The following is a 25,899-nucleotide window of genomic DNA, read 5'->3' on the forward strand; positions in this document are numbered from 1 at the left end:
GACTGTAGTTATACTCCACCAAGTGTATAAGTTATTTTGGGGTTACTGTTCCCCAGGTGTTACTGTTTTTGGGGTTACTGTTCCCTACCTTACACTTTGCTAGATTAAAGCTTAGCGGCCAGTTTTCTGACCATGATGTCTATCTAGGTCAATCTAAAGAAGCTCTGCTTGGCGGTGATCATTAACTACTCTACCAATATTTACATCATCTGCAAATTTACACATCACACCCTCTGGGGTGCAATGTCTAAATTTTCAGTGGGGTTCTCCAAGGAGGTTAGACATTACACCCTCTGGGGTGTGATGTCTAACCTCCTTGGGGAACCCCACTTCTTACATCGACCCAATCTGAGGAATAACCATTTATGACAATCCTCTGCCTCCTGCCATGAAGCCGTCCTACTATCCATCTAAGGATTTTCCCTGTGATTCCAACCTGTTCCAGCTTATAAAGTAACCATCCATGTCAGATTGAGTCAAATGCTTTGCTGAAATCTAAAAAAATAATGTTGAAATTATTTTCTAATTCCAGCTCATGAGTGACCCTGTCAAAATAGCTAACCAGATTTGTTAAACATGATTTTCCCTTCACAAAACCATGCTGTGTATCATGGTTTTGTGAAGAATTCCATTTCTATCTAAATGATCCTGATTTTCACCCTTGATTTTTGCCTCCATGATTTTCCCTACTACTGAAGTTAGACTGACCGTTCAGTAATTTCCCACTTCATTCTTAAAAATGCCGTTATGTATTGGAGATACGTTGGCACTTTTCCAATGCAACGGAGTCACTTTTGAGTCCAGTGATGCTCTCATAATTAGCCACACTGGTTCAGTGCATTCACTTGTCGCCTCCCTTAAGATTATAGGGTGTCTGCCATCAACCCCACCATAAGCTGGTGGTTTGTGTAGTGTTTTAAAATTTTTTGGCTGCTGTAAAGGGATAAGTAGTTTTGATATTTTTACTGTATTCTTCAATAATTATCATACTACATTGTGTTCTACAAAGATATTAAATAGGTTTGGTAGCATTCGTTAACTTCTTTTTTTGAATTTAACTAGTGATTTTTGGAAGCTATGACTCGCTGGTGTTGGTGCCAATATTGTTGAACTAGCTGCCATGTTGTAGTTGATAAGAAATAGCGTAACATATATATCTCGAACTGATAGCATAAGGTATAATGTAAAACTAGATAGCATAATATGAAGCACTGTATTTGTAATCTGTTAGCTTGGTATAGTATTATAAATCAATCCAAAATATTTATTAATCTTATTAAATTTCATTGTTAATTAAATTGTATTGAAACGGAAATCATAACCCAGACTAGAGCTGCGAAGCAACATTCACAGACTAGTGAGGTGCTGTGGCTTGAGGGAGAAACAAAGGTAGTGATTCTACAATGCATCCCAGTCTCAAAAAATGTGCAAAATGTAAAATCTTTGCGGACCTTTCTAAAACAGGACATGATCTAGCCAAAAAGGATGTCTTTGTGTGTGCTAGGTGCTTAGAGTGACAAGAAATTAAGCACCCACTCAGCATTCTTATGGGCACCTATGAGAGCTTGAGGTGTAGGGTAAATGCCCTCAAAGACATTAATATGCAGGCCCATCAAGCTCTCAGCTGCCCGGCTGAATGGTAGAGCTCACTCCTGTGCATCAGGCAACACAAAGGCAATCTCCAAGACAGAATGCGCTGGTCCCGCAGGAACTAGTTATCAGGGAGATGGGGAATATACTGTGCAAGAAGGATAGGTGAAACAGGACCAGGGTATGTCTGCCAGGAGCAAAAGTTGATGATGTAGAGCAAATATCATCTTTTAAGAGAACAAAAGGTGACGTTGTACACATTGGAACTAATGACATTAAGAGTAAGAGATCTGTAGATTTACTCAACAAGTACAAGTCAATGTTGAAAAAAAGTCACGAGTTAGGGTTGAATGTGAAAGTGTCTGCAATTCTGCCCAGACACGATAGGAGGGCGTATATGATGAAAGCCTTGTCAATCAATTCGGCCCGGGAGAGATTGTGCAAGGCTCATGAGGTAGAATTTTTTTCAGCGTGATCTGTGCTTGTTGACAGAAAAGACTGCTTCTACAGGAATGGGATACACTTAAATAGAAAGGATTCAAGAATATTTGCTGATGCTATCGAGGCAGTGTTAGGTGGGTCAGAAAACTTCTAGCTTGGGGGGAATACACAGACTAAAAGATTAACAGTAATTGCAGGCAGGGGCAAAAGTGATTCTTGCACTCCTTCTATTAAAATGAGCAGAAGCCTGGAAAGCAAGGTGCTGGAGATTTCCACGACTGCTGGGAGTCATAGTGGAACAAATAAATACATGGGCTGTGTTAGGGTAACTAACACAGCCCATCTACTCTTAAACAGGTGCAAGTATACATGCACCTGTTTAAGAGTAGAAACAGGTGCATGTATACTTGCATGTACACCAATGCTAGGAGTATAGTTAATAAATTTGATGAGTTTGAAGTATTGGTCAAGACATCAAAGGTGGATTTGTTGGGATATCAGAAATGTGGTGTCACAAAGATATAAGATATCACACAGAATTGGAATTTGGGGAGCACAATGTGTACAGAAAGGATAGACAGGACAGGCAGAGAGGAGTGGTTATGCTGTTGGCTAAGAAACACATAAAATCTAAGGAGTGCATCCAATTGACATTGGTGGACAATGTAATGTTGGGTCAGTTTGGTGTGACATAAGCACTGGGAAAGGAAAAATGAGAGTAGGTGTGTGTTATAGGCCTAATGAATCTGATGAGTATAATGAGCACATCATCATACAGGTTTTTAGCGATGACCAACTAACTGGTTAAAATAAATTTGTTAAAATAAATAAATGATATGTACATAAAATAAAACAGAGATAAAATAAGATAAAAGCATTAAAATACACAGAAGCTTTCAAGATTGAAGTGCCTCTTCATCAGCTATGAAGAGGCACTTCGTCTCGAAAGCTTCTGTGTATTTTAATGCTTTTATTATATTGTATTTTAACGTTTTTATCTTATTGTATTTTAAAACTTTTATCATATTTTATCTCTGTTTTATTTTATGTATATATCATTTATTTATTTTAATAAATTTATTTTAATCAGTTAGTCGGTCATCGCTAGAAACTTGTATGATATGCAACCCAAAGCACAAAGCTGCAGCCATTATCAATCTACTGCAGGATGGAAGCCTCCTCAACAATTCATGCTGAGGGAAATGAACCATAATCTGCTACGCTGGTCCAGTGCGGGTTGGCAGATCAACCGTATTTAGCAGTCGAGGGCTTGAACTCCAGTCTACTCAAAAAGCTGGAATGCAGTAGCGTGTGCTACTGCACTCTGCTCCTGACCACTCAGCTACGGAGGCCTATGTAGAGAAATAGTGGGCCAGTAAATCAGAACGTCTTATAATGGGGGATTTTAGCTTTCCAGATATTGACTGGAACTTGTGGATTGGTCACTCACACACTAGCAAGACTTTTTTGAATTTATTGGATGACTGTTTTCTACAGCAACATGTTTGAGAGACAACCATAGGGAGTAATACTCTTGATCTGATAATCAGCAGTGATTATTCATGCATTAAGAATTTCCAGATAAAGGAACCACTGGTTGACAGTGCTCACAATGTACTGATGTGGGGTTTACTTGAAGATGTAACTACAATCAAGGGTAAAGGAAGTGCTTTTGCTCTTGTAAAGGTGACTACAGGGGTCTCAGACAGTTTTTAAATTCTATACAGTGGGATCAACTGATGATGTTACCAACGTTGAATTCTAAATGAAGATGCCCTCAGGGACTTAATCTTCGAGGCTACTAGGCTTTTCAAACTAAATAAGAAATACTTCAAGGTTTAGGCTTAAATGGATGCCAGGTGAATTAATGAGGCTCATGGTAGAGAAGAAAAATGTATGAGATGCATATAAATTATCAGGCAACACAGAAGCCTATGGCACATATAAAATAGTCTCTAATCAAGTCAAAAAGGAGGTTAGGCAGGCGAAGGCAGATTGCAAGAAATCTTTGGCAAAGTATGCAAAGAAAAACAGCAAAGAGTTGTTTACTTATGTTAAAAGCTAACATAACTCTAGAAGGAAAGGGATGAATAAGATTGCACCACTTAACATAGATGAGTTGACTATTGATGATCATGCTCAGGTAGCTGATAAACTGAATGAGTATTTTGCATCTACATTCACCCATGAGGAGTTATTCAAGGAGGGGAATGCCAGAAGTTTATCAGACTCTAACAGGGAGCTAAGTAATTTTGTAATAACTGACTACAAAGTGGAAGAGAAATTGTTGCAGTTAAACATAAGGAAGGCACCTGGGGTGGATGGGATCTATCCAGTTATATTAAAAGAGGCAGCAAAGGAAGTAAGCACACCATTAGCCATAATTATGAGAGCTTTTTGACTCAGGGGAGGTCTCCATGAACGGAAGTGTGTAAATGTATCATCAATTCACAAAGGGGGTTCAAAAGGTGACACAAGTAAAGGAGGGGGATGAATCAGATTGGTCCACTTGATATCTATGGTTCGACTGTTGATGATCCTGATCAGATAGCAAACAAACTGAATGAGTATTTTGCATCTACATTCACACATGGGGAGTTATTAAGGATTGAAAATGCCAGAAAGTTATCAAATTGTAGCAGGGTGCTTAATTATTTTGTAATAAATGAGAGCAAAGTGCAGGAGAAATTGTTGAAGTTAAACCTTATGTTTAAAGTGTTAAAGGCACCTGGGAAGGATGGGTTTTATCCAGTTTTATTAAAGAAGGCAGCATAGGAACTAAGCAAACCCTTAGCCATAATTATGGGAGCATCCTTGGACTCACGGGACATCCCCATGGACTGGAGATGTGCAAATGTATCCCCAATTCACAAAGGGGGATCGAAGGGTGACATGAGTAATTACAGCCCAGTTAGTTTAACTTCTGTTCTGGGTAAAATAATGGAGTCACTGGTTAAAGATGCATTGCAGGATCATCTAGACAAGACTGCAGCGATAATTCAGACACAGCATGGGTTTGTTAAAGGAAGGTCTTGTCTGACCAATTTGATTGGATACTGCGATGTGGTTAGAAAGGAACTGGATGCAAAAATTATTTTGGTATCATATACACTTGGTCGTCGACTTACGACCTACGCGACTTACGACCTACGCGACTTACGACCGGCCACACTTACGACCACAAAAAAAATATATTTAATAAATAATGAATAAATTAATAATAAATCAGGAAATCACTACTGAGGACACCCATAACCCAGGTGAGGAGGCACGTCGATGACGGGAGGCTTGAGGACAGCACCAGGCACATACACTCAGTCGCTCTCTCTCTCTCTCTCTCACATACACCCAGTCGCTATTAAGCATCTGTTGCGTGTGGTGTATTAATTAAAATTCCACTGAAATACGCATAATATGTTTAGTAAAAGGAAAATGTCTTCATCTACATATACGTCAGCTAAGAAGTCAAGGAAAACTATTGATTCAGAGTGTAAAACGAAAATTATCCAGCAGTATAAAAGCGGAAAGAAAGTGAATACGATAGCACGTGACTTGAAATTATCACATTCCATGGTATCGACGATACTGCACCTATTATGTCTACAATTTTAACCAAACAATGACAGGAACCCATCCATGAAATGGAGAAATTGTTGTTTATGTGGATGGAAGATTTAATACAAAAAAAATACACCCATGAGCCTTCACACAGTGCAAGCAAAGGCTAGAAGTTTGTTTTTCAGAGTTTAAAATCACGCGCCGGAGACGATTACGCTGAAGATTTTCAGGCTAGTACTGGGTGGTTTAAGCGTTTTAAAAAAAAGATTTGCTTTGCATAATGTCTCTATAAATAAACATCTCCTACCTCAACCCAAGAACATAACCCTGACGATGCACAACCCAGCACAAGCAAAGATTAAAAATTGATTTTGTAAATTTCATTTGTATTAATTTTTACATTAATTTTAGTGTTTACAGTACATTATGCACAGTATTAGTTTTCACATTATGTACAATATAATTATAGATTGTAGTTTTTTTTTTTTTTTTATAAACAGTACGAATAATAAACCAATTAAAATGTAGAGAACGTTTGAATTTAAGCTCATAGAGAGAGATACCTTCGTTTCTACGCCTAGTACAGTATCGCTAAGTAAAAGATAAAAACATTGCTGTATTTAAAATGAAAAATAAAAGATGATAAAAATTTAAAAGATTATAAAAATAAATTAAAGATGATAAAAATTTAAAAGATTATAAAAATAAATTATAAAGATGATAAAAAGATTAGAAAGGTTAAAAAATACTGTTAATAAATATATGGCCGACATACGACCAGATCGACTTACGACCGGTCAGTCAGAACAGAAGTCGGTCGTAAGTCGACGACCAACTGTACTTGGATTTCAGGAAAGCTTTTGATAATGTTGTACCTGGAAGGCAGCTGTACAAATTGGAGCGGTATGGCATTAAGGGTAAGTTGCTATAATGGATAAAAGGATAGTTGAGTGGGGACGACAGTGAGTGGTAATAAATGGACACTGCTTTTCATGGACAAATGTTATTAGTGCAGTTCTCCAGGGTTCGGTGCTGGGTCAATTGTTGTTTTGTGTATTCATCAATGATATTGATGAAGGTATATCAGGCTTAATGTCCAAGTTTGCAGATGATACAAAGTTTAGCAGGGTTGTTAATGACAATAAAAACAGTATGCTACTCCAACTGAATCTAGATAAGTTTGGCAAATGGGCTGAGAAGTGGCAACTGAAGTTTAACGTTGACAAATGCAAAGTTCTGCATATGGGTAGCAATAACCCAAGAGAAACGTACTACACTCAGGGAAGTGGAAAGTGAAAAAGACCTGGGGGTAATTGTGCAGTCAGATATGAAGTTTGCTGAGTAGTGCAGATGGGCTGCCAGAGCAGGTCATGGCGTCTTGCCAATGATATATAGGAATTTTGCTAGCAGGGACACTAGCAGGGTGCAGAAATCAAAGTTGAGAATAGCAAGATGAATAGAGTTGCCTATTGAGGTATTCATGTTGATACAGTGATAACCAAAGTATTTTTTCCTAAGCAAATGATTAGTTTCCTGTTAAATATTTAACAGAAAATATTTCTATTAAATTTTTTTTGTTAAATATTTTGTGTTAAATGTAAAATAACTCCAGAAATGGAATAGTAGTCATGTAGGAATTGAACAAGTGTTATGGAATTAGCTGCATCGAAAGCATCAGAGACATTGAGGTAGACTAAATCCAACTGGGCATTATTGTTGATTGCATGAGTTTCAAGAAAGGTTGTGAAAAGTAAATTGGGAATTTTAGAGATGCTTTTTTTAAACATAGCAAACCTGATCTGAATTTAAGAATAAGACTTGAGAAGTTAAGCTGGGAATTATTTTTTGAAAAAATTTGATTAGATAAACAAGATAGAATGCCTCCAGTCTATAAGATGTACAGGAGTCTGGATTTTTTTACAGGAAAGATGGGGGTATTCATTCAAATTGTTAGGAAAGTATTTCTGCACTGAACATTTACAACAGGTTCACAGATAACAGGACTTCCAACTTTTACTGTAAAGATGGGTATCATGTCAGTAACCATTAACAATCTCCTATTGAAGTGTTATTCAATAGGAGATTGTTAATGGTTTCGTTAACCATTTTGGAGTTAATTAGTATTAAGGAGAGACTAGGAGTAAGAGAGAGGTTTTGTTGCCAAGCTGTTGGAGCATCTTTCACTTAGAGTGCTAGATAAAAATAAAACCATGCCTCAAGATTTTTGTGTGATGGTGGTTCATTTCCAGATTTACTAAGCAGAATTTTTTTTTTTTTTTTTATGTGTGGGGCATCGGGGGAGAAGGGGTTATGGGCTTAATTTAAGAAATTTCAAAATTTTATCTTTTATTAACTTACAAAATTAACTATAGTTTGACAGTACCCTTGCCGTGATTGTCAAGTTTGAAGTTTTCTAAATAATTTGTTTTATTTTAAAGGAAATTTTATTAAATCCTATTGTGTAAGGCAATTATAAGACAACACTTAGAATACTGTGCCCAAGTATGGAGACAACGCCTAAAAAAATATATTGAGCTTCTTGAAAGAATCCAAAAATGGGCAACCACTTGGTGAAATCTACAAAAGGGTATCCGTGTGAGGAAGGACTTTGAATATATGGACTACACAGCTTAGCAACGAGGTGCCTTAGAGGGGAGCTCATTGACGCATTCAAGCATCTGAGAGAAAATAGGCGAAATTTTAATTGCTATAAATAATTCCAGAACCAGAGGTCATAAATTTAAATTATAAAGAAAGAGACTTAGACTGGATTGTAGAAAGTTTTCTTTTAGCTAATGAGTTGCTTATTACTGGAATAAATTATTCTCTATGGGATGTAACATGTTGCAGTAATTAACAGACTGACAGCTTTGGTAGTAATGTTTTCAAAAATGCTATTCAATCGAATTTTATTTTATCTCCTTATGGATTCTCATGGACATGAATCATTATTCAAATGCTGAAATAGTGGGAATGCATTTTATTTATGATTATGCAAATGGTAATTTCAGGGAAGCCAGGCATCTCTACTAGAAAGTATTTCCAAAACAAGTGTTCTGACTGGAAAATGATTTGAGGCCATTGATTATAGTCATTAGAGAAAATGATTCATTTGTGACTGGGGGAGGGGGAAGTAAACACCCAAATTAGAAGAATGAATTCTGAACAAGGTTGAGAATAATCCTGGGACCAATGCAATGTTAGCAGCAGAGGTCAGTGTTTTGCAGGCTATTGTCTGGAGGAGTCTTCACAAATAACACCTACATCCTTATCACCTACAGCAATTGCAGACCCTATTACTAAATGATTTACCAGCACATGTGTTCTGCAAAAGCATTATGCAGCATTGTGTTGACTCTCACTTCCTTTCCTTGGTTCATCTTAGCAGATGAGGTGTAGTTTACCAGGGATGGTATCATCAGTTTTCTCAATCAGCACATGTGGGCAGAGGAAATGGTTATGGAATTGCTCAGCCTTGGATTCAGCAACAGTTCACTATCAGTATTTGGTGGCAATATGATTGGTTACTATTTGTTGGACCTCTTAAGTACTGCTATGGAGGCTCAGCAACATTTTCAGAAATAAATTTATTAGAAATCACAATCTTCTGCAGCTTTTAAGTGTTTCCATATGTAAAAATCCATGGGATTCAGTAGTTAGAAATGAATACCTGATGTAGTTGAATGAGTTATGTGTTACATTTAGTATTAGTAATGGCTGCATGGTGCAAGAGGCCCCGAGTGCCAAGCGATCTTTCTAGTGCGATTTTCTAGCGATTTTTCCTAGGGCGAGTACTAGTGCTTTAATAATCCCTCCACCGCTCGCAACATTACTGCTTCCCTCGCTGAGCAACGTCACTGCTTCACCGCTAGCAACGTTACTGCTAACCCCACTTGCAACGTTACTGCTATCGCTAGCAACGTACTGCTCGCCTCTTCTGCTGATCGCTTGGTCACTGGTTGGCACCGCTCCTGCCTCCACGTGGCGGGGTCGGTAACCTGGGAGAAGGAATTCCCTCTTCCGGGGCTAAAAGGAGCAGCGATGGATTGCGATGCATATCCATCGCTAGAACCCACGGGCTCCAGACCCGTCAACTCTGATTCAGAGCATGACTTGAATCGTCCGAAGAGACTACGGACAGAAAAACAAACAACAGACATGCCAGCATTTCTGATAATGCATTCCCTATCCACACAACCTGTTGGCAAGCTATCGCCTTTCCTAATACAGAAATGTTTAGAATCGGTTGTTGGATCTCCCAAAATGGTTAAACATCTCCAATCCGGAGACCTTCTAATTGAAGCTTCTAAGCCAAATCACTCAGAAAAATTGTTAAAATTAACAACTTTTAACAATATTCCTGTGTCAGTAACAGCCCATAACACTCTGAACACCTCTAAAGGAGTTATCAGTGAATTGGACTTACTAAATGTGTCCGAGGAAGAAATCATTCAAGAGCTTAGCGAACAAAAAGTGACTCATGCACGGAGAATTATGACGAAAAAAGATGGCAGCCTATTACCAACCAGGTCCATTATTTTGACATTCAGTACTCCGAATCTCCCATCTTCTGTAAAAGCAGGTTACTTAAACTGCAAGATTCGACCCTACATCCCGAATCCCATTCGCTGCTTTAAGTGCCAGAAGTATGGCCATTCTCAGACGGCATGCTGAGGCGATGCTGTGTGCCCTATTTGCGGCTCCAAGGAGCATTCCCAAGAAGACTGTACAGCTTCTACTCCCACTTGCCCAAACTGTAAAGGAAGCCATCCTGCATTTTCTAAAGCGTGTGACCTTTGGAAAACAGGGAAAAAAATCCAAAAGTATAAAGTGGAGCATAAAGTCACATACCCTGAAGCAAGAAAGCAAATAATGCTAACCATGCCTAGCCGATCATATGTATCGGTCACAAAAAATAGCCGCTCAGCTGCAACCCAAACAGATGTCTCCATCGAACCGAATATTTCCTTTGCCGCCTGGCCAAAACTGCGCTAACTTATAATAAGAAAACTAGTCAGTGAGACCAGCAACACCCCAGTCAGCATCCCAACTGATGCTATCTCAACCTTGCCAGAAAAAACAAAATCGGCTACCAGAAGAAAAACCAGAAGAAATCGAAACCAAGGATTAGCAACATGGAAATGGAGGTTCAGTCAGACGATGAAGAGACAGTACTAGAGTTACATGCTAATGATACCATGGATACAGGACGCCCAACATTTCCCAGAAATGAAAAATCAAAACTAAGCAGACAGAAACCTTCCCAGAAAAAACAGTCAGATCAATCTTCCTCCAATAAATCCAGCAAATGAATAAATTCCTTCAATGGAACTGTAGAGGATTACGCAGTAATATAGATGACTTGAATGATTTACTAATACAAACTAAAGCAATAGGTGTATGTTTACAGGAAACCTTTTTATCACTACAAGTTTCTCTGAAAATTAAAAATTATTCTATGTTTAGGCGAGACAGGGATTCTGACACTCCTGCTCGTGGTGGGGTGGCTATTCTTATCAGAACTAACATACCGTCAAGACATCTCCAACTACAAACCTCTTTAGAAGTTGTAGCGGTTTGGATAGCAATGGGAATATCGTTAACCCTTGCATCCATTTATATCCCACCGAATTATCCTTGCTCCCAGACTGAACTTGACAACCTTATCACATAATTGCCACCTCCAGTCTGTTTACTCGGCGATTTCAACGGTCACCATCCATTGTGGGGATCTTCCATCATGGATAGGAGAGGCCAATTAATAGAAATGTTCCTGGATGACCATAACCTGACTCTGTTAAATTCTGGCTCTCCAACTCACATCCAACTACCTACAGGTAGTACATCAGCCATAGACTTATCAATATGTTCAGCATCTCTTTTTCCAAGCATGGAATGGTCAGTGCTAAATGATCCATTCCACAGTGAACATTTTCCTATCATCAGTACAATTCAAACACAGATGGTATCATGTCCTAAAGGCAGTACTTCTTGGAACTTTCATAAAGCAGACTGGAAAAACTATTCAACTTGTGTTCTACTTGACAAACTATATGTACAACAAAATCATATTGATGTTGTAACTGACCACATTACAAGTCATATATTATCTGCAGCAGAAATTTCCATTCCAAAATCCAACCAGAGCAAGCGGGTACACCAAAATCAATGGTGGAATGAAGAATGCTCCAAAGTGAAACGAGAAAAAAACCGTGCCTGGAACCAGTTTCTCAAATTTCCAACTACTGCCAACCTAATTATGTACAAAAAACTCAGAGCCAAAGCAAGACAAATTAGGAAGACAACAAAACGTGACTCCTGGATTAAATTCGCCTCAGCTATTAACAAAAATACTGACACTCGAATCATTTGGAAAAAAATTCAAGCTCTCAATGGGAAATTTCTACCGCAGCAATCTCCGATAATGCAATGCAATGGGCAGGACTTATCCTCTCCTACTGACATTGCAAATGCTTTAGCCAAATCTTTTTATAACATTTCTGCCTGTTCCTCTTATGTGATCTCCTTTCAACGCAGTAAAACTGAATCAGAACGTCATAAGTTTAATTTCGCAACTAGACTTTCGCTTCCATATAACCAGCTGTTTACTCTATCTGAACTGAGAGAATCTTTGAGCAAATCTCCGAACAGCGCAGCAGGACCAGACGGCATTCACTACAGTATGCTGAAGCATCTGTGTGAAGCCGATCTCGGCACACTATTACTCTTTTATAGCCGGATCTTCTCTGAAAATACGTATCCTCTGTCATGGCGTCATTCCTATATTTGTGCTATTCCAAAACCAGGCAAAGATCCTTCTCTAGTTGAGAATTACAGACCAATATCGTTGACAAGCTGTCTGGGAAAAATCTTTGAAAGGATGGTACATAAGAGGCTCACCTGGATTCTAGACTCTGAAAATCTCCTTTCTGATCACCAATATGGCTTCCGTAAAAACAGGTCCACCCTAGATGTACTTGTAAAAATTGAATCCAACATTCGTAATGCCTTCGTGAGAAAACAACATCTAGTGATGGTCAACCTGGATATTCATAAAGCATTTGACACCACATGGCATCATGGTATTATTAAAGATATGCATCAGTTGGGGCTGAGAGGACATCTCCCTTTAATAATTCAGAACTTTTTAAAATTGCGTACATTTCAGGTCCGATATAAAAACATGCTGTCAACATCTCACATTCAAGAAGAGGGTGTCCCACAGGGTTCCATATTGAGTCCAACCCTATTTGCGATTAGGATCAACAATATTTTGGAAGAACTTCCAAAAATGATTGAAGTATACATGTATGCTGACGATCTCACTATATCCTGCCAATCGCAAAGCATGAATACTATCGAAAGACAGCTACAAATTGCTTTAACGAAAATTCAATCCTGGACCTTACGAAATGGATATAATCTCGCTGAACAGAAAACCACTACCACTCATTTCTGCAAACTTCGGTCACTTCATCCTGATCCAGAGCTAAAGATAAATAACGTGCCAATTCCTCTTGCTCACAATATCCGTTTCCTTGGTCTGATACTAGATAGGAAACTGAACTTTCAAGCACATGTGGCCTATCTTCGTACCATCTGCTTGAAGAAATTGAATATCCTTCGGTGTGTGTCATCCATGTCATGGGGTGCTGATCGTCATACCCTCATCCATCTGTATAGAGCTCTCATCAGGTCTTGCTTGGACTATGCCTCTCCAGTATATGATTCAGCGAGGAAAAGTACTTTAGAACGACCAAACACCATCCAGCACTGTGCTTTGAGAGTCGCTCTAGGCGCATTCAGAACCTCCCCGGTTCAGAGCCTGTACATCGAAGCTCATGAACCTCCCTTACATCTTCGCAGAAAATCATTACTTCTGATGTATGCCGCAAAAATCCGTAGTCTGCCCTCTCATCCTTGTTGGAGATGTCTCTACAATACTGAATGCGAGTCATTTTATATCAGTAAACCTAATGAAAACCGACCTGCTCCACTTAGATTTAAGGAACTGGCTCAATCATGGAACATAGACATCAGCAATATATTTCAGGACAAAACACCACCAGATCCACCCTGGGAAAATATCTGTGCAATATATGATGACTACTTTCAACAGTGGGGAAAGAACACGCTGTCTCCTTCCAATATCGCACAGTTACATGCAACTTACACTCTTTCTAATTCAAACGCATGTGAAATCTATACAGATGGATCAAAAACTGAGACCCAAGTAGGTGCTGCTGCAATCTTCCCATCATTTAGCACTTCTGTCTCATTGCCAATAGAATGCAGTATCTTCACTGCTGAGCTCTATGCTATAAACTTAGCTCTGGATCACATTATTGAACATCTAATTCCGTCTGCTTTAATATTCACTGACTCACTCAGTGCTGTCTCTGCCATAAATACTAATACCAAATCCTCTCACCCTGTAGTAAAACAGATTCATTCTAAGTTACTTGCCTGTATGGAATTGAACCAAACTGTGACATTCTGCTGGATCCCAGGACATTCTGGAATAGCCGGCAATGAAAGAGCAGATCATGCAGCCAAACAACCAGAAACCACTATTTCGCAGACTTTTCAAGTTCCATATACGGATTACAAACACATTATCCGTAAAGCATGTTATAACAGCTGGTCATTAATCTGGAAAGATTATCCAGGAAATAAACTCTACCAAATAAAACCGGAACCAAAGCTGTGGCAATCCAGCTTCAGAAAAAACAGGCGAGATGAAATAATTTTAGGAAGGCTAAGGAAGGCACACTCATCTCACTCACCTGTATCTATTAACTAATGACAGCGCTCCCCAATGTACATCATGTCAAGTACAACTGACCATTCGACATTTGTTAGTGGACTGTCCCCACTTTCAAACCATCCGTTTAGACATCTTTAAGTCAATTTCTAATACGCAGTCATCAGTAAATTTATTACAGATTCTGGGAGATGATTTTAATCAAAAAGAACTCTTTACTTTCCTAAATCGTATAGGAATATATCATAAAATATAGTTATCACAATTAAGCTAATATTCCATATTCACCATTAGAAAGACACAATATGGCCCTAGCAGCCTATGTGTCGTTAAACACAACAACAACAACATGGTGCAAGAAAGCCTATGGCTTGTGCTGCACCAGGCAAAAAAAAAAAAAAAAAAAAACCGAATAAAACAATGATAAAAAAAATAAATAAATAATGATAATAATTAATAAAAGAAAAGGAAATTAAACCTATCATCCTATGTGCTTCCCTGACCCGAAGGTACTATCCAGATGACCTTTGAATTTCCCCAAACTGTCAGCCTCTACCACCCATGTAGGCAACTTGTTCCAGTAATTTATAACTCGCTGGCTGAAATAAAACTTCCTGCAGTCCAATCTAAACATTTCCCCCCTTAACTTGAATTTATGTCCCCTAGTTCTAGCATCATTTATAATCTTGAAAATTTCGTCCTCATTCATTTTACTGATGCCTCTCAGAGCCTTAAACACCTCAATCGAATCTCCTCTAAGGTGTCTAGTTTCCAGACAATGCAACCCACATATTCGGAGTCTTTCTTCATAAGGACGCCCTTTTGCCGATCTCACCAGGCGAGTTACCGGTCTTTGCACCCTTTCAAGAAGTTCGGTCTTTCTTTAGGTGCAGTCTCCATACTGTGTTCAAGTATGGAGACCGAGTATAGGGACATGATAATCCCCATCATAATGGGATAATCACGTCCCTATCTCTACTTGCAAAAGTTCGATAGATCATCGATAGGACACCAGGGGTCTTCCTTGCAACCTGTTTACAGTGCTCAGAGAATTTCATGTCTGACCGTATCGTAACACCCAAGTCCCTTTCGTCCAGTACTGGGTTTAGTTGAACTCCACCAAGTGAATAAGTTATTTTGGGATTACTGTTTTCCAGGTGTAATACCTTACACTTTGTTAGATTAAAGCATAGCTTCCATTTTTCTGACCATTCCTGAAGTCTATCTAGATCTTTCTGAAGAAGCTCAGCTTGACAGTGATCATTAACTACTCTACCAATTTTAACATCATCTGCAAATTTAGACATCATGCCTTCTATCCCTTCATCGATGTTGTTTATGAAAATTAAAAACAACAGTGGTCCTAATACTGATCCTTGGGGAACCCCACTTCTTACATCAACCCAATCTGAGGAATAGCCATTTATCACAACCCACTGCCTCCTGCCCTGAAGCCATCCTGCTATCCATCTAAGGATTTTCCCAGTGATTCCAACCTGTTCCGGCTTATAAAGCAACCACTCATGTGGAACTGAGTCAAAAACTTTGCTGAAATCTAAATAAACAATATCGAAATTATTCCCTAAATCCAGCTCGTGAGTGACCCTTTCAAAATAGTGAACCAGATTTGTTAAACCTGATTTTTCCTTTACAAAACCATGCTGAGTATCCTTGAGAATTTCAATTCGATCCAAATGATCCTGAATTCTACCCTTGATCATTGGCCTCCATGATTTTCCCTACCACTGAAGTCAGAATGACAGGTCGATAATTTCCCACTTCACTCTTAGAGCCACCCTTATGTATGGGAGATACATTGACACTTTTCCAATCCAAGGGAATCTCCCCAGAGTCTAGTGATGCTCGCATAATTAGCTTCAATGGATCAATGCACTCACTTGCCGCCTCCCTTAAGATTATAGGGTATATTCCATCAATTCCAGGAGCCTTACTGGCCTGTAGGCTCGAAAGTTTTTTTCATTAAATAATCTTGCGAAATTTCAATATCATTAATTACATATTTTTCAACTTCGCTCCCACAATTTTCCATTGCCACAAAAGGTTTTTCATTTGTAAATATCGATGCAAAATAACTGTTGAGTTCATCTGCAACAGCAGCTGGTGTATTTAATACTGTCCCCTTTTCCCTACGTAAAGGTCCGATCTGGTTTGTCCTGCTCTTCTTGGCATTTATATATGTGAAGAATTCCTTATCCCCCATCTTTACTCTGTTTGCTAGTGATTTCTCATAAACTGCCTTTGCCTATCGAACCTTTTCTGTGGCTCTATTACAGGTCATCTTGTAGCTGTTATAGGCTTCAGTTGAATAAAAGTATTTTTAAGTATTTTTAAAATACTCCACGAGGAGGGTTCCACTTGGAACCCTCCTCGTGGAGTATTTTTTTAATGGTAAATACAGTACTCATTCAAGGTATCTGTGATTAATGTTTTAAAAGTATACCACAGTTCAAATGTATTCATTCTCTGTGCGATATCTACCCAGTTAGTAGAGGCCACGTAGCACCTTAAGGCATCATAATTTCCTTTTCTGAAATTAAAACCCATTCCTTTGCCTTTTACTACTGCTACCTCTCTCTTCATCATCCACCATAGAACTCTGTGGTCACTTCCTGTTGCTGGTTCCTCTACGATCAGCCCTGTTATGTCATCTGATTCATGGGTGATGATGAGGTCTGGGATATTCTTTTCTCTAGTACTTTCCCTGATATGTTGATACAAATAACAGTCATCTAGTTGATTTAAAAATTTTGTTCCTCATGTCGAGTTTCCTTCCAATTTACTCCAATCAGTTAGAGGCAAATGAAAATCACCCATAATAAGACATTGACACTTACTTGCCCATTCCATTTGCATGTAGAGGCTTTCGTCATAATCTTCACAATCACCTGGTCTGTAGATTACTCCTACTCGCATTATACCTTTGTTTCCAACTATCTCACACCATGCAGATTCTATACTAGCATGTGAAACATCTGAATCCGGGAAAGCTATCATTGCACTCAGGCTGCTTCTGATAAGAAGCATTACCCCCACCCCTTCTATCTACCCTATCCTTCCTAAATACATTATACATATTTTACATATGTTATCAGAGAGAATACCATATGCTTGTCCACTGTGATTCCCCCCCCCCCAAAAAAAATATAGCAGGCATCAATTTTCAATTGGCATTTCTTAGCACAATTCACATTCAGGTGGTAATATGTGAAAGAGGCTATTCTTAAGAAAAATGTGAATGATTTCGTTGTTACTATTTTATATTTATAAGAATCATTACATACACAGGTAAAATTAATAGGCTATAAATTTAATATAAATTAATTAAATTTAGCCATACTGAGTGGAAATTGCCTCAAAAAATTTTGTAAGGCAAAAGTGGAAATTTACTTCCATTTTCTATTGTTTTGTGGGAAGGTGCACAATGATTCTTTTTTCATTAAAATAGGTTAATTTCAAAGTATTTTTAATAAATATTAGCTTATTTTGTTGCGTTGGAGTAATTCTGAAGTATTGTGCAATTAATGGCTCCACAAACTTAAATTTGGCAGAGATTAATTGTTTTATGTTTTTATTTTGTTGCCAACATTTTTCTGAAAATTGAAGTATAATTAATAAACTTTTTCATAATGAGTATTTTTAATGGCCAAAAAATATGACATTTGCAAAATTTTCATTTATCATAAAAAAAAACAAAGAAATAAAATTAATAAGCATTGCAACCTAATGATAAATGGTCAAACATTAGTACACTTCAAGCACAATTCAAAAACTGAATACTTTTTCCAAATACAGGCATACCTCAGTTAACGTTACCTCTGATAACGAAGCTTCGATATAACGAAGTCCGCAATTTCAAGCCCCATTTAACATTAAAAAAATATTCCAGTTTAATCACCTGAAATCTAAACAAACTGACGAAATTACGGAAACCTTTTGGGCTTCTCGTGGTTGGTTCGAGAAATTTAAAAAACGGGCCAGGGTTCATAGTGTAAAATTAACAGGAGAAGCCGCAAATAAGTTTTCAGAAAAACTAAAGGAAATAATTGAACGTGAAAATTATCCACCAAATTTGGTGTTCAGTGTTGACGAAAGCGTTTTGTTCTGGAAACGGCTACCAACAAAAAGTTTCATTTCTATTGAAGAAAAACCAGCTGCTGGGTTCAAAGCAGCCAAAGACCGTTTAACGTTACTCTTTGGATCAAATGCCTCTGGCGATTATAAATTAAAATTGTTATTAGTTTACCATTCAGAAAATCCGAGGGCGTTAAAAGGTAACATAAAAATGAATTTACCTGTAATATGGAAAGCAAATAGAAAAGCGTGGGTTACCAAGGGGTTATTTACTGATTGGTTTGTTAACCACTTTTGTCCTGAAGTAAAACGGTATTGTCAAAAAAACAACTTTGAAGAAAAAGCTCTTTTGTTGTTAGACAATGCTCCGGGACATCCTACTGATCTTAACACGTTGGACACATGCATTCCTGTCAAAGTTGTGTTTCTTCCAGCAAACACAACTTCCCTGATTCAACCATTGGATCAGGGAGTGATAGCAACATTTAAAGCTTATTATCTGCGTCGAACATTAAGCAATTTAACTGAACTAGAGGATAAAGAGGAAATGACAGTTAAAACTTTTTGGAAAAACTACACCATTAAAAAGGCAATTGAAAACATTGATAGTTCTTGGAAAGAAGTCACTAAGAAATGCTTAAATGGAGTTTGGCACAAAATATGGCCAGAAGTTGTACTAGAAGAAGAAAATAACATCCAAGAAATTAGAAATGAAGTTATCCAGCTGGCTCAATCAATAGGTTTCGAAAATGTCGATGAAGAGGATGTTAGAAATTTATGATGGTGATGGTTTTTCAGTGGAAGATTTAGAAAACCTTGTTAGCAACGAAGACAAAGATAATGAAGACGAAGTTAAAGAAGTTCCTGCCGAAAAAGTGTTAACAAACAAAGATTTAAAAAGGTGCTTAAATGACATTGAAAACGTTTTAAATTTTTTTAGTGAAAATGATCCTGATTTAGGAAGAAGTTTTATTGTTAAGCGATCAGTGTTAAATGCAATAACTCCGTATAGGCAATTGTTAAATGAAAGAGAAAAAAAAGCATAAGCAATCAACTTTAGACTCATATTTTAAAATGTGATTTCACTTTGTATGTAAGTTGACTGTTTATTTAATAAAACCTTTCTTTGTTCGAAAAAAAAGCTTTTCATTTTCTTTACGTAGGAACGTATCCCTATTCTGGCCATAGTACTTTTACCTCTGAAAACGAAGTTTCGCTTAACGAAGTAATTTCGTGGAACGCATCCTATTCGTTATTCGAGGTATGCCTGTACTGTAAAGTTAAAATCTGTGGCCTCTTAGGCTACAGAATACTTTTTGTGTTACAAAAGAGGGTGATACTACTGCCATTTTGAGGAAACTTCTTTGTTAATTTAATCTCATAGAATGAAGTCCTCCTTGAGAATGAGGTTCTCCTATCTTCATGAGGAATCTTTCCTCTTGAACTATTCATTGATGTTGAGAAATGGAATTTCATTACTTGCACTTGTAAAACTGATTCAGTTGAAAGCTTCACTTTGGTTTTTACCAAAGCCACATGTAACAATGCTTCCCTTCAGTGTTTCTTTTACCAAGTCTATATTTTCCCTTTCAGCTTAGTCACACTGATTATCTGAATTATCAACAAATAACCTTAAAATTTCTCTTGTTTAATGCAGTCTTGTATGCTCTGCAGATTGGATTGATTAACTTCCAGAATGGTGTATAACATGTGGGACCCACTTCAAGGGTGGATTTAGGACCTAAAAACAATAAAAAAAAATAATGTAAACATTGGCCTGATATTGCCTTGTTTCCGAGTCAGCCATTTTTATGTTCTAACAGCTGTCTGCTTATGTGTACAGAAAATGCACCTGAAAACGCCTCATCATAGACCTCCTCACCCACTCTTAAAGTTCCAGATGTCTGTTGGATTTGCCATTCTCATGCTGATGGGTTCATTTATAAAACGAATTTCTACCACCATTTGAAATTCGTTTTATAAATGAACCACTCTCCGTAAGGCGTTCATATATTCTCTAAAAGGTCTTCTTATTTGGCACAAGGCGATTAGGGAAGTTATATGCATACAAACATCTTAGCTTGACTGCATTGTATCTAGTAAGTCTATACACGAGATGCATGTCTGCTGTCACTTGATTTGATGAATAAGCCTCCATTATCATAGTAAATGTATAGTATCAAATGTTAATAACAAGATACAAATGTAGTGCCTTTGTCAGAAGAATTAACTGAAATCACTCAAAGAATGCTATGGGATCTTGTTTACATAACTAAGCAAGGCCATCTATGAAATATTGAATATTGTTTGTAAATTGCGGTACAAGTAAACACATGGGTTGTGTTAGAGTAGCTAAGAATAGAAACAGGTGCATGTATACCTGCGTGTACACCAATGCTAGGAGTTTGGTAAATAAATTTGATGAATTTGAGGTATTGCTCAAAACATCAAAGGCAGATATTGTTGGGATATCAGAGACGTGGTGTCACACAGATATAAGTAATGCGGAACTGGAATTTGGGGAATACAATGTGTATAGAAAGGATAGACAGGACAGGAGGGGAGGAGGGGTTATGCTATTAATTAAGAAACATAAAATCCAAGGAAGTGAAGCCAGTCGACATCGATGGACAGGGCAGTGTCGAGTCAGTTTGGTGTGACATAAGCATAGGGAAATCAAAATTGAGAGTAGGAGTGTGCTATAGGCCTAATGACTCTGATGAGTATAATAAGATATTGTACAGGGAAATAGAGTGGGCCAGTAAATCAGAGAGTCTTATAATGGGGGACTTTAATTTCCCAGATATTGACTGGAATTTGTGGGTTGGTCACTCGCACACTAGCCAGGCTTTTGTGGATTTATTGGATGATTGTTTTCTACATCAGCATGTTCGTGAGGCAACAAGAGGGAGCAATACTCTTGATCTGATTATCAGTAGTGATTCTTCATGCATTAAGAACCTGCAGATAAATGAACCACTAGGTGGCAGTGATCACAGTGTGTTGAAGTGGGATTTACTCAAGGAGGTAACTACCATCAGAGGTAAAGGGAAGGGTTTTTGTTTTCGTAAAGGCGACTATGATGGTCTGAGACAGTATTTAAATTCTATACAGTGGGACCAACTGATGATGTTACCAACAGCAAACTCAAAATGGGAAGCATTCAAGGAACTAATCTTGGTGGCTACCAGGCTTTACATACCAACTAAGAAATATTGTTCAAGGTTTAGGCCTAAATGGTTGTCAGATGAACTAATGAGACATGTGGCAGAGAAGAAAAATGCATGGGATACATACAAATTAATGGGTGACATGGAAGCCTATGATAGATATAAGTTGGTCTGTAACCAAGTCACAAAGGAGATTAGGCAGGCAAAGGCAGACTATGAAAAATCCTTGGCAAAGGATGCAAAGAAAAACAGAAAAGAGTTCTTTACATACTTGAACTCAAAAAGGAAAGGGATGAATCAGATTGGTCCACTGGATATTGATGGTTCAACAGTTGAGGATCCTGCTCAGGTGGCTAACAATCTAAACGAGTATTTTGCATCTACATTCACGCATGAGGAGTTATTCAGGAAGGAGAATGATGTAGGTAAAGTAAACATTGGCAGTGAGCTGGATGATTTTGTAATAACTGAGAGGAAAGTGGAGGAGAGATTGTTGAGGATAAACATAAAAAAGGCACCTGGGGTGGATGGGATCTATCCAGTTATATTAAAGGAGGCAGCAAAGGAAGTATGCAAACCCCTAGCCATAATTATGAGAGCTTCTTTGGACTCAGGGGAGGTACCCATAGACTGGAGATGTGCAAATGTAGCCCCAATTCACAAAGGAGGATCAAAGGCTGACACAAGTAATTATAGACCTGTTAGTTTAACTTCTGTTCCAGGTAAATTAATGGAGGCACTGGTTAAAGAAGCACTGCAGGATCATCTAGACAAGAATTCAGTTATAGCTCAGACGCAGCATGGTTTTGTTAAGGGCAGGTCTTGCCTGACCAATTTGATTGGATACTATGACGTAGTCACAAAAGAACTGGATGCAGGGAATAACTTTGATATTATATATTTGGATCTTAGAAAGGCTTTTGATACTGTTGCACATGGAAGACTGCTGCACAAATTGGAGCAGTGTGGCATTGGAGGCAAATTGCTGCTATGGATAAGGGGATGGTTGAGTGGCAGAAGACAGAGTGGTAATCAATGGACACTGCTCAACCTGGACTAATGTTATTAGTGGAGTTCCTCAAGGTTCAGTGTTGGGTCCGTTGTTGTTTTCGGTGTTTATGAATGATATTGATGATGGGATATCAAGTTTAATGTCCAAGTTTGCAGATGATACAAAGGTTGGCAGGGTCGTTAAGGACAATACTGACGCTATGCTGCTGCAACAGGATCTGGAAAGGTTGAACAGATGGGCTGAGAGGTGGCAAATGAGGTTTAACATCGACAAATGTAAAGTGCTGCATATGGGAAACAGTAACCCCAGAGCAACGTATCAACTCTGCGGTACTACACTGACAGTGGTGGAGAATGAAAAGGACCTGGGGGTAATTGTGCAGGCAGATATGAAGTTCTCTGAGCAGTGCAGACGAGCTGCAAGAGTAGCTCATGGTGTCTTGTCAATGATATACAGGAATTTTTCTAGCAGGGATAAGGAGGTGATTATTCCCTTGTATAAGGCAATGGTAAGGCCACATCTTGAGTACTGTATACAGGTCTGGAGGCCTCATTTCAAGAAGGATGTAGAGCTGCTGGAACGGGTACAGAGAAGGGCAACAAGATTAGTAAATGGAACAAAGGGTTGCTCTTACGAAGAAAGGCTTAAGTTTTGCAAATTACAGAGTTTGGAGACTAGGCACCGGCGAGGTGATCTGATAGAGGTGTATAAGGCTTTGAATGGTTTGAGCATGCTCAATGCCAATGGGATTCTTCATCTTTCTCAGAATAATCACCTCAGAGGGCATAAATTCAAATTGAGGAAGGACGGATGTCGGATAGATGTGCGGAAATTTGCCTTTGGCCAGCGGGTGGCTGGTTGGTGGAACCGACTTCCATCACTTGTTGAAGTTGATAGCCTAAACAAATTTAAAGCTCAACTGGACAGGTATTTCGAACGAACGGAGGGGTGAAATGGGAGTGGGGTTTTTTTTTTTTTTTTTTTTTGGCTGATGCTGAATAAGCTTGCTTTCTTGCATCATATGCCTCTGCTAATGCTAACATGTGAATGGAACCAGTTCTGCTAACTCAGTTTATGGAAAGAATTTGTAGAACAAAAAAATGGCTGTAACTTGGAAACAAGGCAAAATCAGACCTATGTTTACATGAACTTGTTTTATTGTTTTTAGGTCCTAAATCCATCCCTGAAGTAGGTCCCACATGTTATGGTATACATATGCTGTATACAAATATGGTGTACTTATTTTTTTTGTCTTGTTGCTTTATTACTTGTGACTTAAGTAGTAACTATAATAAAATTATTATTTTTTTTTATAGTCCAGTGCATAGAAATAACAGATGTGTTACCTGTGTTAGCATTTGGACACCCCATTCCTTCATTTGAACCCAGGTATGGTAACACTTTTTTGATAATTTAAAAAATAATCATCTAATCTTGAATTTCAACTATGCATAACCAATTATTATTAATTTAAAGCATTGTTTGATCACATTGATATTTTAAATTTAGTAAAATTAGGTAATCCAGTAGCGTTTTGTAGTATACCCTATAGGACCAGTGGATGTCTGGTATCCCTTTGAGATATGAAAACATATAAATAAAAAATTGAAAAGAGTATAGGTTCCTTTTTATTGAAAAATGCAAGGAAAATTATACATTAATAACAATTGTAACAGCGATTAAGTAACATTCATTAATTTTGTTGCATACACCAATGCTACTGTAAATAATTAAAATAAAATAACATCCCATCAGTAATATAAAATTAAAATAGTTTGAATGAAAACATGACTCTCAATGAAAACTCCATTTGCAATGGAGTCTGCCTTGAAAGTCACATGTTTTCATTGTATATTCATGTCATAACCCTTCTATGGTATGTTTATTTGCCTATCGAGATATGCAAGTTTCTGCCTGCTGATGAAGAGCTTAGGCTACAGAAAGCTCTAGAGTTAAAGTGGAGTTATTATTGCTTCTGATATGGGTTTGCAGCTTTTAAATTAGAGTTATTTAAAATATTATTTTAATTTTATATTATATGGGTCTTATTTTATTTACTTACAGTAGCATTTGTGAATGCAAGAAAGTGACATAGCGATTCTTGATTGGAGGCCTTTTTTGTTAATAATTAACAAGTAACAATGTGTAATGTTAATAAGAATATTTAGCTTGTATTATGAAAACATATCACTGAAGAAAAACTGAAGACTGCTTCAGTCGCAGAACATTTTCAATATGTAACATCACAAACTTCTCTCGTACAGGTTTGTCATGGCACATCATAATCCTAGTCATTTTTGCACCATTATATTCAAAATAAAATCAAATCTCATACAAGTGAAGGACATATTGATTTGTGTTAGTCGTCTACTTCTGTTAATTATGTCTAATTGTTATCGTAGGTATGTTTCAGAATTAAATATATGCATTATCGGTAGATAATTTCAAGAGGTTATCCTGTTCATATATACTCTGATGGAAAACCAAGAGTTTAAATTCAAACAGATTTAGCTATTTTGGGTTCTTCAAATGTACCATAAATATTAATTCTGATGTCCTCATCTACTGTCATGTCATGTCATTTGCCTTAAGTTTTTGCAGAGAGTTTCAGTGCAATCCAGGTACCTCCAAAAGAAATGATCTGTAATTTAACTTCTTAATCATAGGTTCAGTGTTTATTATGCATACTAAAGGACACAGCATAAAACTAAACTGAATAAATTTAAATCTTCAAGTCAAAACAATGGTGATTTTATCCAAAAATTTAAATTAATTGTATTCAGCTGAAAAAATGTGACATTATATAAAATAATCCTTTAATTCAGAGTCCTAACATCATCCTGAGTGCATATCTCATCTCCCTCTGACAAATTTTCACTTCTTCAGTCTTTTTGTTTGCAGATCTGTATTGATTTTTCTTTAAATTGATAATGCTTGGGCTTTAATATCAACTGCAAAGGAATGGAATAAAGTAAAAGTAAAGTAAAGTGCAGCCATTATCAACCCACTGCAGGATGGAAGCCTCCTCAACAATTCATGCTGAGGGAAATGGACCATAATCTGCCACGCTGATTATGGTCCAGTGCGGGTTGGCAGATCGACCGTATTCAGCAGTCAGGGGCTTGAACCCCGGTCTACTCAAAGAGCGTGTGCTACTGCACTCCCGCTCCTGCCCACTCGGCTACGGAGGCACTTGTTTGCTAAGATTTAAAAGCATAGAATACATGAAGCTTGGGTATTTGAGGACTCTAATAAATGCAGACTCAAGTTCA

At 37.8% G+C, this 25,899-nt stretch overlaps 1 protein-coding gene across 1 annotated transcript in view; it reads left to right on the forward strand.

The window, feature by feature from the left end:
- Window positions 1-25,899, forward strand: part of LOC150079320 (male-specific lethal 1 homolog) — a 175,271-nt gene that overhangs the window by 148,383 nt on the left and 989 nt on the right. The window contains exon 7 of the mRNA XM_090382512.1: window positions 23,944-24,016. Within this exon, the coding sequence (XP_090238638.1) occupies window positions 23,944-24,016 (73 nt within the window). The remainder of the gene's footprint in view (window positions 1-23,943; window positions 24,017-25,899) is intronic.

The sequence above is a fragment of the Mastigoproctus giganteus genome, chromosome 10 (genome assembly GCF_048544385.1).
Source record: "Mastigoproctus giganteus isolate SK-2022 chromosome 10, ASM4854438v1, whole genome shotgun sequence".
NCBI lineage: Eukaryota > Metazoa > Arthropoda > Arachnida > Uropygi > Thelyphonidae > Mastigoproctus > Mastigoproctus giganteus.